Raw genomic sequence first — 15,150 nt, 5'->3', positions numbered from 1 at the left:
CCCTGAGGAAAGACTGTGAAAGTATACTGTTGGCCTCACCAGCTGAAGGCAAATTGCTTCTGATGGTCTTTTGAAATTGGTATTGAGTAAAAGGCATTGGCCAGATCAATAGCTGCATACCAAGTACCAGGATTTGTACTAATTTGCTCAAGCAATGAAACCACATCAGGAGAACAGCAGCTGCAAATGGAGTCACAACCTGATTAAGTTTATGATAATCTACTGTCATTCTGCAAGATCCATCTGCTTTTTCCACAGGCCAAGTAGGCGAATTAAATGGGGATGTGGTGGGAATCACCACCCCTGCATTCCTTCAAGTCCTTAATGGTGGCAGTAATCTCTGCAACCCCTCAAGGGATGTGGTATTGCTTTTGGTTTACTATTTTTGTAGGTAGAGGCAGTTCTAATGGCTTCCACTTGGCTTTTCCTACCATAATAGCCCATACTTCACATGTCAGGGACCCAATATGGGAATTGTGCCAAATGCTCAGTATATTTATTCCAATTATGCATTTGGGCATGGAAGAAATCACCACAGGATGGGTTCAGGGACCTACTGGACCCACTGTTAGATGCACCTTAGCTAAGACTCCATCAATAACTTGACCTCTATATGCCCCCACTCTGACAGGTGGGCCACAATGACGCTTTGGGTCTCCTGGAATTAGTGACAATTTAGAGCCAATGTCCAGTAATCCCTGAAAAGTATGATTATTCCCTTTTCCCCAATGAACAGTCACTCTCATAAAACGCCTCAGATCCCTTTGGGGAAGGCTAGGAGAAAGACTGACATTATAAATTTTTGGCAATGTAATGGGTCCTTCTTCAAAGGGACCTGGCCTCCCCTTCATTCAAGGGGTTGTGGGTTTGTAAACTGACTCAAGTCTGGGAATTGATTGAGAGGTTGTGACTCTGTATTCTGGTGATTCAATCTAGGTTTCTGTTCACGTGATCTAGAATTCTTCTGCCTATACAGATCAAGTAAATATTTAGTAGGCTTGCCATGTATTTCACTACTAGGAACACCATGAGCAAGAAGCCAATGCCATAATTCCACACAAGTCAGACTATTCAGATTACTGTTCCGACTCTGCTGTCCATTATGGTAACCTCACCCACCTTGCCTTTGTCAATTAACTGCTGCCACTTTGCCCCTACTACCACAAGGTCCAATCAGCCCCATCATAGTTAAGTGTCTTAGTTCAATTAGGGCAGTTCCCACTGTCAAATCAGGTTTACATAAAATAGCAATCACAGCAGTCTTCAAGGATGCTGGAGCTCCCTTCCAAATTTATTCCTCACTGTACTGGTGAAAGGCATGTCTTCTGGACTCTCCATTTCTGGCTCCCGGGGTCTAATCTGATAAATCCATTCTAACAGGCCAATTTCCCTCAGCCTCTGGATACTTTCTTCTACATTATACCAAGGCAGATCTGGTACTTCAACTTGACTTAAGGTAGGCCACCGCATAACCCATGCCTCAGTAAGCCAACCAAATAAACTATTAGATCCTTTCCTAACCTCTCCAGCTGAAACACTGAATGAAGAGTCCATACTTAGTGGACCTAAATTAATAAACTCAGACTGATTCAATCTTACATTCCTTGCACCATTATCCCACACCCTCAGTAGCCATTCCCATACATATTCTCCAGGTTTCTGTCTGTACATGTTAGCAAAATCAAGTGGGTCTTTTTGGGTGTAGCGTACCCCTTCCTCAATCACACTTTCTATTTCACCTTTTGGGGCTTGCTTGGACTTAACTTTAGTTGTAGGTCTAACAGAAACAATGGGTGGTTAGGGCAGTTCCTGAGAACATTCAGCAATGTTTTCCATGGCCTCTGCCTCAGGCAATGACCAAGCAGGAACAGTTAGGCTAATCCTATCAAACTGAGGTTGAAGGGATAATGGTTTTAATGTAATCCCTTCAGATGGGAGAGATTCAATAGAATTTACAGGCTCCATATCCTGATCTTCCTGACTATTTTCTGCCCATATGTTGCCATTGCAGGTTTCAGGATCCCATTTTTTCCCAATCAGTGCCCTTACCTTAACTTCAGACACCATTCTGGTTGGTAATTTAATTGGCGTTGTAATTCAGCCACCCTTACAATAAGACTCTAGGTTTGGTTTTCAGAAATATCTACTCTGTTATTAGAAGATATAAGACATTCTTTCAGAGCACAACTGGAAGAACTGAGGTCTTTTATGCATCGTTTAAGCCAAGACTCAGCAGCTCTGAGCTCATCTTGCTCTTTCACCACTTTATCTAGTGTAAGTAGGACCAACCAACCAGCTTCTTTATACTCCTCATGCTGAGAAAATCGCAGAAACGTATCAAATATCCAATCACCCAGAGTGTCACTTCTCACAAGTACTTGATCTATTGGTTGTGTTATTTTGCATATTAGTGTTGCCACCTCATGCCACAGATTAGCAGGGCCCTCTTTACTAACAGAGACAGGGTCACTAGTGTCTTTAAGATTAATCAAACTGGAGAACCAATTTAGGAAGCCCATCCTTATGATTTTGTCTCTCTAGAATCACTCTCAGTACCAAATGTGTTAGGCTGGGTTCTCCAGAGAAAGAAAAAATAGTAAAGCTTATATATATATATATATATATATATGTATATATGTATATGTATATATATATATGTATATGTATAGAGAGAAATTTATCTTATGAAATTGGCTTACATACTTATAGAAGCTGGCAAGTCCAAAGTTCCTGGATCAAATGTGAAGCTAGAGGCTTTTTCATGTCAAGCTGGAGGCTTTTCCCAACTTTTTCAACTGCAGGGGCTGAGGAGCTCAAGGCTGGCAGGCAGTACACCAGCTATTGACTCCAACGAATGACAAATCCAAGATTTCCAGGCTGAATGGTGGACTGTTCACTAACAGACAGTTGTAGGCAGCAAAACAGAATCCCAATCCACAGAAGAATGTCTCTCTTCCTAGGATGTCCACAGATATACTGGAAGCAGGCCTCACCCCTAGGGAAACTGCCTTTCAACAGATTGCCTGCTCAAAACATAATCATCTGATCCCATCATGGGAATAACCACATCACAACAGCTTAAACCACACAGAATTGTGGTCCAGGCAAGTTGACACACAGTTCCAACTATCACAAGGCCCGTCGTGTGCTGGAGCTGATTGCTTCCAAATGCCTTTGTTTCTTTGCACCCTTCTTTCCTTCCAATGATAGGAGTCCATTTGCTGCATCTTAGATGGCCACTTGAAAGCTTTTAAGACCCTAGTCACTACTCACCCAATGTAGGATGAGGAACACAACTTTTGTGTATTTTGTTGTGCCAATTGAGTCTGGTGTCCCCCAGTACTATGGTCCTGAGTTGGTAGATCCATTGGAGCGCTTTCCCACAGTGTCTGCCTGTCTGTGAGGGATTACTCTATGTCTGTCTTCTGTAAGGATTGAGGATATTTTGTATCATTGGTATCTGTGTAAGATTACTGAGCCAGTAAATCTTTATAGAAGTAGATTGCCCAGTCTGTCTTCTATGGAGTAGCTGGTGGGTTTGAATCACCAGCCTTTTGGTTAGCAGTCAGATGCCTTAGGCACTATGCCATCGGAGCTCCTTTAAGGTGGTTAGGTGGTTGTAAATCAAACTTATGCTGTTCTCTCGCTGTCTATGAGTATGAACCTGTGAACTCTGGTAGCATAGTGCCTAAGGCACTTGACTGCTAACCAGAAGGCTGGTGGTTCAAACCCACCAGCCACTCCTTGGAAGGAAGATGGGGCGATCTACTTCCATAGTGATACTGCCTCGGAAACCCAAGGAGTGGGTCACTATGAGTCAAGTCCGACTTGATGGCACTTAACAACAACAACATGAGTATGAGCCATATTAGACTTGGCTGAAGTCCAGTCTCCATTACTTAATATTTTTTGTGACTGGAAAAGTTCCTTTACCTTTCTATGTCTAAATTTTCTCATTAAAAATGGAAATTATATTACCTATGTTAGGGTTTTTGTGAGAATTAAACTTGTTAATACATATAAAGTGTTTAAAATAATGTGTTGGTTTCTAATAAATGCTACATAAGTTAACAAGGAACCCTATGGCACTGTGGTTAAAGCATGGGACTGTTAACCAAACGGTTGGTGGTTTGAACCCACCATCTCCTCTGCAGGATAAAGATGTGGCAGTCTGCTTCCCTAAAGATTACAGCTTGGAAACCCTCTGAGGCAGTTCTACTCTGTCTTATAGGGTCACTATGAGTTGGAATCAACTTGATGACAGGAGGTTTTTTGGTGGTATTCTCACTGCCGTTGAGTCGATTTTGACTCCTAGTGACCCCTCCTTGGGTTTCTGAGGTCATATCGTTACAAAAGTAAATTGCCCAGTCTTCCTTCTGAGGAGTGGCTGGTGGGTTTGAACCTCCAGCCTTCTGGTTAGCAGTCAAAGGCCTTAAGCACTACATAAGTTAGCTATTCATAGTGTTATTATTACAAGGGAATAATTTCCCTAAGGATAAAGTCTTATACTTCCCTATTCACCCATCCTACTCAGTCATACTACAGCTCTTTGTTGTTGTTGTTGTTATTTGCCATGGAGTCGGACCTGACTCATAGCGACCCCTCCTTGGGTTTCTGAGGCAGTATCACTATGGAAGTAGATTGCCCAACCTTCCTTCCAAGGAGTAGCTGATGGGTATCATGGGTAAATATTCTCCCTCCTTTCCCCTGTTTCCTCCTCTCCCCTTTTCCTTTCTGTCCTTCATCTTACCCTCTCTGTCACTCTAATCCTTCCTGCCTGCCTTCCTTCCTTCCTTAAGGTTTTAGGGGCTCCTGTGTGCTTCCTAATAATTAAGATGGTGAGTGTTGGGATGCAGAAGAGTAAAGGTTGAGAGCTGGCTACTTGAGGAGTATACATGGACTCTTTAGTTATTATTAAAAATCACCTGAGGAATCTTGTAAAAATAGAAATTCCTTGTCTCAGTCTCACCATTTATGAAATAATAGTAGTGGTAGTTGTTGTTATTGTTAAGTGCCATGAAGTTAGTTTTGACTCATGATGACCCTGTGTACAACAGAACAAAACAGTGCCCAGTCCTGCACCATCCTCACAATCCTTGCTATACTTGAGGCCATCGTTGTAGCCACAGTGTCAATCCATCTTGTTGAGTGTCTTCCCCTTTTTCACTGACCTTCTAATTTGCCAAGCTTGATATTCTTTTTTAGGGACTGGTACTTTTTGACAACATGACCAGTAATAGTGATAGTAACAATATAACAGTACTACTGCAATGAATAGCTTTTATTGGTTGAGTTCTTACCATATATAATGGGCCAAACTGTTCTAAATGCTTTTCATAGATTATTTAACTAACCCTCATCTAGTCCTGTGAGATACATATGATTAATGTCCTCATTTTATAGATAAGGAAACTAAAGCCCAGAGAGTGAAAAACTTTGCCAACATCACACAGCTGTTGAGTGGTCAGGGGTAATCCCAGGATGTCAGCCCAGGCACTTTAACTCCCAAGCTTATGCTTCCTTGGTATGAGTCATGCCCAGTGGTCTGGATCTAGACAAGAACCCTGTTGACTGTGATGTGGTGGCCATAGGCCAGATGTTGACATAAGGAGGAAAACCTGGGAAGCTACACAGACCATGTGGGTCTGCTGATCAGCTGGCTCACCCTTGGAACCCTCTTTTGGTCAGGTAAATGAACCTACTTCCAAGAACCCCTCGATAGCTCAAGCTGTTCTTGGTGCAGATGGTCCTATTGATCACCACCAAACAAATACTACCACTGTTACTGGCCATTCTCCATATAGAAATTTCCTCTGCATAATATTTCCCCACTCTGTTGGGAAGAGCTACCATTTCTACATAGAATATGGAGTATGAGTCTTAGTTCATGTTTGATTTGCTTATCATGCTAGTTCTGGGTGTAATGTGATGACAGCCCGCACTAATCCAGTATGACCTCATCTTAACTAATATCTGCAAGCATCCTATTTCCAAATAAGGTCATGTTTTGAGGTTCCAGGCAGGCATGGATTTTGGGGGGACAATATTCAACTAAGTACAATACTCAACCAATATTTCTACAATGAGTGGGTGAATAAAATCAAAATTGGATACTTTCCCTTGGAGTTTCTTCTCCTGGAGTTTAGTCTAGGTATCCATTTTAAGAAACAACAAAAGAGTACATATTGTAATAATCATAAAAACCTGACTTTTGTGCATGGTGTACTTGTCATGTGTATATCCCACCCACATACATTTTCACATATTACTCTAATCTTTATGACTATCCTGTCAGATAGGTTATTTTTATTCTCATCTAAAAAAGTAGGAGACCTGGGATCACCATCAAGTAAATACTAAGTATTTAGTTTTATGGTTTAAGGTACTTCTTGTTACTTCAATTTTAGCCTTTTCCATTCTGTCACAGGTGGTTAGAGAATAATTATAACTTATAATAAAAAGCCACATAGAATTATATACTATGTGTCAGGTACTATTCCAATCTCCCATTTTTCAGATAAGGAAACAGACATAGAGGGTTACACCAAACCAAACCTATTGCCTTTGAGTCAATTCCAACTCATAGTAACCCTATGGGACAGAGTAGAACCGCCATAGCATTTCCAAAGCTGTAAATTTCATGGAAGCAGACTGCCACATCATTCTCCCATGGAGAAGCTGCTGGGTTTGAACCACCAACCTTTTGGTTTTCAGCCAAGTACTTAACCACTACACCACCAGGGCTTCAACAATAGGTCTGGGTCCCACAGTAAAGGCACAGCTCATTTGTTTAGGGATCTGTAATTTGAATCAGCTTCTTCTCCTCTTGGTTGTGGCAATGCCACACAGCTGCCAAATGACAGAGCCAGAATGCAGATCCAGGGAGTCAGGTTTTCTAGGGGGTATTTCTCTCCAGTGCACAACACTGCCTCCCTCTACCACCCACTTGCTCACACATCTCACTGAGCTCTCTAGTTTTCTTCTATTCTTGTCTACTGGATAGGCCAACTTCCTGCTCTCCCTTTTCTCCTTACAAGTCCAAAACCTAATCATACTGACCCAGAAGAGTTGAAGATGATAGTGTCCTCATAAGATGGAAAACCATGAAATAGGACTTTTAAAAATGGCTTATTTATCTTGGGGTTCTCTTTAAAAGCATCTGGCTCTGTGGATGACTCAACCTCCATGTAGCTCTGGATGAGTCCAGAAAGCCTGACTTTTCTACCTGAAGAACATTTCTATGTCCCCCTCCTGTAAGAAATGGCCACCCATAATCTATCCCTCTGAGTTTGTTCATCTTCCTCTGAGATTATGGAATAAAGCAACAGAGAAAAATGCTCAGAGAGAATATACATCCTTTTCATTTTTACTTTAAAGATATTTTTGAACAATAATTTTTAAAGCACCTATAACGCTGCTGTGATTTTTTAACAGGCACATTTGCACATCACATCTATCATGCTATTTACACGATGTTATGTGAAGACACAGCTCAGAGTATTTTTATGAAATGGCCTTTTATCACTGGAAGCACAAGAAAGTGTTTACAGATTGGTCTCTGAAATCAAATTAGGCTAGCACGTTGGTTAGTTTCTGTAAAGTGTGGGCATTTCTGTAAGTGGTTCATATTCCCTTAATCCTTTTGATCATTTGCACTGTGTATTTTTACACAAGTTCTTTTACTTTGGAGAAATAAAGTAAAGAAACTTAAAGGTGAGTTTGGCGAGGGCATCTCAGCACTATTTATCAATGCAGATGGATCTTGAATTTTAATGGTAGCAGTTTCTTTGAAACAACCAAGCTTCTTTAAACCTCTCCACAAATCATGTCAGTACTCAGATGATGTCTGAAAATGTTTGTTAGTGGGTGGAAATCTTTCTTGATCCCGTATTGCTAGAAAGGAAAAGCCTAAATCTACACAATATTCTTGACAGCCTCAGTGTTGATTACTATACAGCCTTGATTTCTTAATCTGGGCCATTTCTTACATGACATTTCCAGTCACAAGGTGACTTTGGCTTTGTACACTGAAGAGCCTAGCACAGGATTATAGAAGTAGCCCAAGCTTCACCTTTGATTTAAATCTTGACTGAACTTTGCCACTTACTTGCTGAGGGAACTTTGTGTGAGAAAACTTATTGAGAGCCTTGGTTACAGATGGGGACCAGATTTTTCTTGAAATATTGTTATGAACGTTAAATGACATCAAGTACCTGCCAAATTGTCAGTATAAAGTAAATAGCAATGGCTTTTGCTATGGTTAAACCCATTGCCATAGAGCCAATTCCAACTTATAGAGACTCTGTAGGACAGAGGGTCCTAAAAAACCTGATAAGGTTTCCAAGGCTGTAATCTCCATGGAAGCAGACTGCCACATCGTTCTCCCATGGAGTGACTACTGGGTTTAAACCACTGATCTTTTTGGTTAGTAGTTGCTGTGGTTAGGACATTATATTTTAATGGTTATAAAATATTTCATCATGTGACTACACCATAATTTTTTTCTCTTTTTGTTTGATTTTTGTTTTCTTAAGAGTACTCTACTATTGTAATAGTGATGAAGTACATTTTTTTTGTGTGTATACATATTTTTTTCCATTATTTGAGGCTGTATCTCTGGGATAGATTTCTTGACCACTAACTAAGATGAGTGAACATCTTTATGGTTCTAGCTACATATGCCAATGGGTTTCAATAAACTGCCACCAGTCACATAAATGTACCAATTTCATTGTATACTCAATAGCCCTAGGTTCACTTTTAAGCATTTTTACAAAATGTAATAAGTAAAATATGGCATTTTAATATCTTAATATACATTTATTTTATCACTAATGATGTGCTGGCACAGGACCAAACAGTGTTTCATTCTGTTGTACAGTGGATCACTATGAGTGGGAGCAGACTTGACTGCACCTAACAACAACAATGATGAGCATTTTTCATATTATTTCTTCCTATGTGAATTGCCTGTTTACATCTTTTGCCTTTATTTCTATTGTGGTTTCAATGCTTTTCTTACCAAATATATCTGTCATATAACATACTGTTGCTAAAGGGTTCTAATGTTTATATAGTTGATTTGTTCCTTTAAACATTTCAAAATACAAGATAATAAGATTGTTAAAGTAGATCAAAAGTGGTTTTACAATGATATGATTACTATACTTAATGCATCTTCTCATAATTCCCCACTATCATTCTTTTCATATATCTTAGCATAAAATCTATTGAGATTGCTACCTTGCATGACTGTTCAAATACAAATTGTGCAGACTAACAAGTTAATAATGAAACATTGATAACCTGATGTAAAAAGGTCAGGAATAAAAATTAGACCAAATAATAAATTAAAATTGCTAATTAATCATAAAAAATTTTTACCTTACTACTAATTGAATTCATTCAATATGTAACAATAGTATACTATTTTCCAGCTATAAATTGCTAAGGATTAGAAATATTGTAATAGTGACTGAGATTGGCCCTCAAAGATGATACTGATGGGAGAGAAAATTGAAAAACAGTTTGGCACTAGATATCAAGAAACTTAAAAATATTATAAACATTGGCTTAGAAATTCTGCTTATTTTAATGTCGATTGAGACAGCCTAAGAAATCTGGAAAACTATTTATATACAATATATTTGTACTTAAAAATTCAATCTAATTGCCCAGGTGATTGCATAGGTAACTCCATCTAATGGAGTGTGATGAACTCATTATAAATGATGTTTTCTAAAAATTTCAATGACATGGGGAAATACAGTATACTGGCAAGTGGGATAAGATTCAATGATCACATAAAATAATTTTTGTATGGAGTGGCATGTGTGTATATCTGGTACATGTCTATTAAGAGACACACAAATATTGATAGTATGAAAAAAAAAAAAAAGAAACCAAACTCACTGCCATCCAGTTGGTTCCAAGTCATAGGGACCTCTCCTTGGGTTTCAGAGGCAGTATCTTCATGGAAGTAGATTGCTCAACCTTCCTTCCGAGGAGTGGCTGGTGGGTTTGAACCAGCAGCCTTCTGGTTAGCAGTCAAATGCCTTAGGCACTATGCCACCAGAGCTCCCAATATTGATAGTAATCATTTTATATGATAGGATTATAGATGATTTTTCTTTTCTTTTCTTCATAGTTCTCTACATTTTCTAAGCCTCTCACATTTACAAATATTGTTTCTACAATCAGAAAGAAATTTAAATAATAAAAGAAAGGTTAAAAGTAATTAATAGATTTCTTCTCTTTTCTGGATCCATGTTCTAAATGTTTACCTTGCTCTCTTTGCTTTGATGTATTGGAAAGAAACCTGGACAAGAAATCAGAAAGCATTTCTTCAGGTAATGACCCAGTAACTCACTAGTTGTGTGACCTTGGATAAATCTACTAATTTGTATCTCTCTTTTTCCATCTGTAAAATGGAGATTTTTACCTTCCTTGTCTATATCATCAAGGAGCTCTGGTGACATAGTGGGTAAGACATTTGGAGCTAAGATCAGTGATTCAAACCCACCACCTGTTCTGTGGGAAGAAAATGAGGCAATCTACTTCCATAAAGATTTACAGCCTTGGAAACCCAATGGAGGTCACTATGAGTTTGAATCCACTCCATGGCAGTGGGTTTGGTTTGGTTTGTCTATATCATCAGATTTGTTGTTGTTGTTGTTATGTGCCGTCGAGTCAAACCCGACTCATAGCGACCCCTCCTTGGGTTTCTGAGGCAGTATCACTACGGAAGTAGGATTGCCCAACCTTCCTTCCGAGGAGTGGCTGGTGGGTTTGAACCGCCAGCCGTCTGGTTTGTAGGCAAGTGTCTTAGCCACTATGCTACCAGAGCTCCCATATCATCAGATAGTTGTGAAAGTTAAAGTGAAGTAACTAACATAAGGAGAAAAAATAAACAAAAACCTTTGCAGGCTAAGTTGAGATGGGAAAGGAAAATAATATAGAGGTGAATTTAGTTTGGAGGGGACTCTTATTTACCATATCCTAAAACTATAAAATAAGAAAGGATATGTATTCCATAGGTGGAAATGGTACTGCAAACCCCTGGTTCCCTAAACCCAGGGCTACCTTTGAGGATAGGTAACCACTAACAGCGAATACTGCAAAGATTCATTTGCTACAGTAGTAGTTTACTACAGAGACAAATTAGGCTGAGAAAACACTTACAGATCCCCTGGGTATTTCAACCTGACCCTTGCCTCAGTGTTTAACAGCACAGCAAATATGTCCCTCTATTAACTAATTTATCTAATGCGAACCAGTTATAAGCCTGTTTTTTGTTTTTAAATAGGTTTTCTATCTGGCACTATCTCCCTGTGTAGTGCAGCAGAGTTTACTACATATAGCAGAGGATGATAAAAAATAAATTGGCTCATTCACTTTTCAGAGTTTTCAAACCTTCTTGAACCCTATGTCAGATTCACTCTATCGGGTTTCATGAGTGAGATTAGAAAAATGCAAACTCCAGTTTGTTTCCTCGTGAACTTAAAAAATAAATTGGAACACAATCATGTTCAGGAAACTTGCTAGAGGATAACTCTGTACTTTTCTAGAAAAAGAACCAGTGACAGGGATTTAGATGAAACTGAGAGTTAAAGTACAATTATCCTTGCACCTTTCCTCTTGAGGGAAGAATTTCAGATGTGTTTATTGGCTTTTGGAACAAATAACTTGTAATAAATTGATGTTGTCGGTGAATTTTGGTTGTGTGTTGTTCTGTTCCTTTCAAGGAAAAACCGGCCATGCAGAAGTAGTCCGAGTTGTGTACCAGCCAGAACGCATCAGCTTTGAGGAACTGCTCAAGGTCTTCTGGGAGAATCATGACCCGACACAAGGTAGAGTGATGAGTGAGCCAGTATTTAATTATCTTACTAATTACAGCTGGGATAATTAGTATTTGAGCTGCATGGAAGAGATGAACCTTGAAATCACACAGGAGCTCAAGAATATGATTGCAGACATTTATTGACGGAGAAGAGGAGGGGCTGGGGAGAAAGAGGGTGAGAGAATAAAGGCGCAGCCACATTCAGCGCCCCTCCCCCCTTTACAGCTGTCAGGGGTGGGAAAATTCCCACAGAGAAAGACGCCAGACAATAGAGATCCATTCACCTTTGATTATTGCATTATTCCTCCTTAATGCAGTCTTTTGTCTACAAAATTAAAGTGTCTTTCTAGCAGCTCCAAAGTTTTCCTGATTTATGGTTCTTTTATTTCCCTGAATTTAGCCTTTCTCGTCTTTTGACGTTATCAGTTTTTTTTGTTTTCTTAATATCTGTGATTGATAAGAAAAGAAATTGAACATAAAGGTAAAGTGCAATATTCAGTGGGTCCACAGTGCTTTGGTTTTTAAAATACATCATTTGTGTTCTTTGGAGTTTGGTATATGGAGATATTAATATATTTTGGCAATAAACAATGGTGGGCAGAAATTTTATTTAAATGCACACACATGCAAAAATCCCATGTTGGCAAATATCACTGTAACATTCAGTAATAAAGCAGCTTCCAAATTTTGTTTTATCAGCCTTACAAGCACCATTTTGCAAATATAATGATCTGATATTATGGAGTTTATGAACTAAGAAGTCCTATATAATATATGTGATTTTCACAACCCCTGTTCATTTATCAATCAGTCTGTTTAGCAAAAATATTTTCCCTTTGGTGTCAGGTTTTTGTGTAGTGGGTATGCAATGTTGACTGGCTAGTGACGGGTAGATGTGCGTTTCCAGATGTGTGTCAAGCTTTGTGGTGGAATCTTCATATGACCCCAGCAGCACAGGCTGATGGGTTCTGAGTTTTGGTTCTAAGAACTGTCCAAAGCCAGAGTGATTTGGCAGAAGCCAAAAGTCAGAGCCAAAGCAGGAGCAGTAGAGCAGAGCTCTTGATAAACCAGAGCAAGGCAGAGCAGGTCAGGGATTCAGGCAGATCCACCAGGGTAGATGAAAGCTTGAGGGCTGGACCTACGAAGAAAGCTAGGGGCAGGGTTTTCATCCCTGGTAGGGGAGGAACGAAGTATGGGACAGGAGAGGTAGAAGATTAGTATATAATCAAAAGACTCACATGTCACTACTGTTTGGAGTACTGGATTGTCATATCATATAAAGAAGGCAGGCCTAAGCGGTAGACAAGCTTGACTAAACAGGAACCTGACTAGTGGGCATTGTAAATAGGAGTGGTGATGGTTAGGACCTCATGCTGGTAAGTCTTCTAGCTTGAAGGAGCAAACCATTCACCCATTTAACTGTCACAGCCAAGGATGAAGGTGTGATAACCAGAGCTCCAAAACTGTTAATGAAGACATGCATCTGGAGCCCAAGAAAGCCTGAAATATCGTAGGAAACTATCCCAGAGGTTCACAGTGTTGAGTAGGTATCTCTGGCCTGGCTAACCACAACACTGTGTGTCCTGATAGAATCTCCGTAGGCCCAGTCCTGGCAAAATATCTAGGAGGATGATCTGTCATAGACTTCTCTCTCCATACCTCTCTTAACTTCTGCATTTTATCGTATATTTACTTACACACCCCAGCTAATTTGGTCACTAGTCATGGCCCTTGAATCTCTAGAAAATTCTAATTTGGAAGACCTGCTATTCTCCTCCTCCCCACTATTAAATCTTGTCTCAACTGTGCCTCAGGCCTTACAATTCAACTATCGCTTTTGAAATTAATAGTTTATTGTCTATTAATGTATTTAATGACTGATATTAGCTTTGGTTACTATTCTTCCAGAGATATTTTGTTTCTAACAGAGGATCCATACACTCAGAGGCCATCGGGTTAAACTTCACAGACTAGACTCTTTTGATTTCAATACTGTTAGACAAAAGACTAAATTGCTAATGGTGGAGTTTATGGATAGCATGTTTTGATTTGTTGAGTGATATGTTTTTCCACTGATATTTTGGACAAATTACAGATATTGGAGGATAATTTTTTTACCCTTGAATATATTTGTTCCCATTCATGTAGTACTTGATGTAGTGTAACAGTCACACATATGAAATCACAGGATACCTTGTCTTTTCAAGTTATTATTCAAAGTACTTTTTTAGATATCAGTATAATGGACTAGAATAACAATATTTTTCTGCCTTGCAAGGTTTCCCAAGACCCTTTTGAAAATAAACTCTGCTTCACTGGACAAAGGAGTTCATACATGACATGACACAGACCTGGCCAAACAAAATATCTTGTCCTACTCTTATGAACGGTGTTTGATTCAAGGAATAGGAATGTGACTCAAGCAGAACTAATTAAGATTCCTTCCCTGGGTTGTTACATGAGAGAGAAAGATCTCGTTTTGCTGGGGATACCAATCTAGAGCTGCTCTCTATGTGCTAAGAGCCTGTCTACAGCAGAAACAAAGGCGCAAAATAGGCAGAGACACTGAGAGATGAGACAGTAAGAGAGAACATACAAGAGACATTGAGTCCCAGAGGCCCCTCATTCCCATAGCTCTTTCATCAGTTTTCAGAACTCTCCTGATAGATTTCCAAGGTAGGAGAGCTACTAGGTTCCTTTTTTTTTTTTTTTTTTTGCTTAATCTAGTTTGTTGGGCTTCTGTCACAACAATAACAGCAACCAACAAAATCCCAACTAATACACTCATTCAATGTAAACAATCACTGTATTCATTATATTCAGTAATTCTTGGTTAATCATACTTATTTGGCTTTATAAACCAGAGGTTCAAAAACCATTTGGTTAATAGTTTTACCATTGACTCACTTGTGGAGTAGAGGACACTAACAATTGTTTCTTTAAGACTTGTTGACAGTTTGATTAGAAGTTTTCTTGGCAAATAAGAATTGGGGTTTATGAAAATATCAGACTCTCTGTTAATATCTTTAAACTACTGCAAAAATCAATCATTCGTTAACATTTATATTGTGTCTGCTCTGTTTGCCAGGCACTCTGCTGAAGACCTGAAAAAACCCTAAACCTGTTGCCGTGAAGTTGATCCCAACTCATAGTGACTCTATGAGTTTTACAGAGTAAAACTGCCCCATAGGGTTTCCATGGCTGTACTTTTTCTCCTGTTGAGTGCATGGTGGGTTCCAACTGCTGATCTTTTGGTTAGCAGCTGATTACTTAACCATTGGACCTCCAGGGCTCCAGAACTCTGCTAAAAA

The 15,150-nt window shown here is 39.3% G+C and overlaps 1 protein-coding gene across 1 annotated transcript in view; it reads left to right on the top strand.

Annotated features, from left to right (window-relative positions):
• The window catches only part of MSRA (methionine sulfoxide reductase A), an 821,542-nt gene that overhangs the window by 485,238 nt on the left and 321,154 nt on the right, over positions 1-15,150 (top strand). The window contains exon 4 of the mRNA XM_007938716.1: positions 11,745-11,849. Within this exon, the coding sequence (XP_007936907.1) occupies positions 11,745-11,849 (105 nt within the window). The remainder of the gene's footprint in view (positions 1-11,744; positions 11,850-15,150) is intronic.

The sequence above is a fragment of the Orycteropus afer genome, unplaced genomic scaffold (genome assembly GCF_000298275.1).
Source record: "Orycteropus afer afer isolate SDZICR_OR568_19922 unplaced genomic scaffold, OryAfe1.0 scaffold00053, whole genome shotgun sequence".
Taxonomy (NCBI): domain Eukaryota; kingdom Metazoa; phylum Chordata; class Mammalia; order Tubulidentata; family Orycteropodidae; genus Orycteropus; species Orycteropus afer.
The sequence above is the reverse complement of the archived record's forward strand: the minus strand, read 5'-3'. Positions and strand labels throughout refer to the sequence as shown.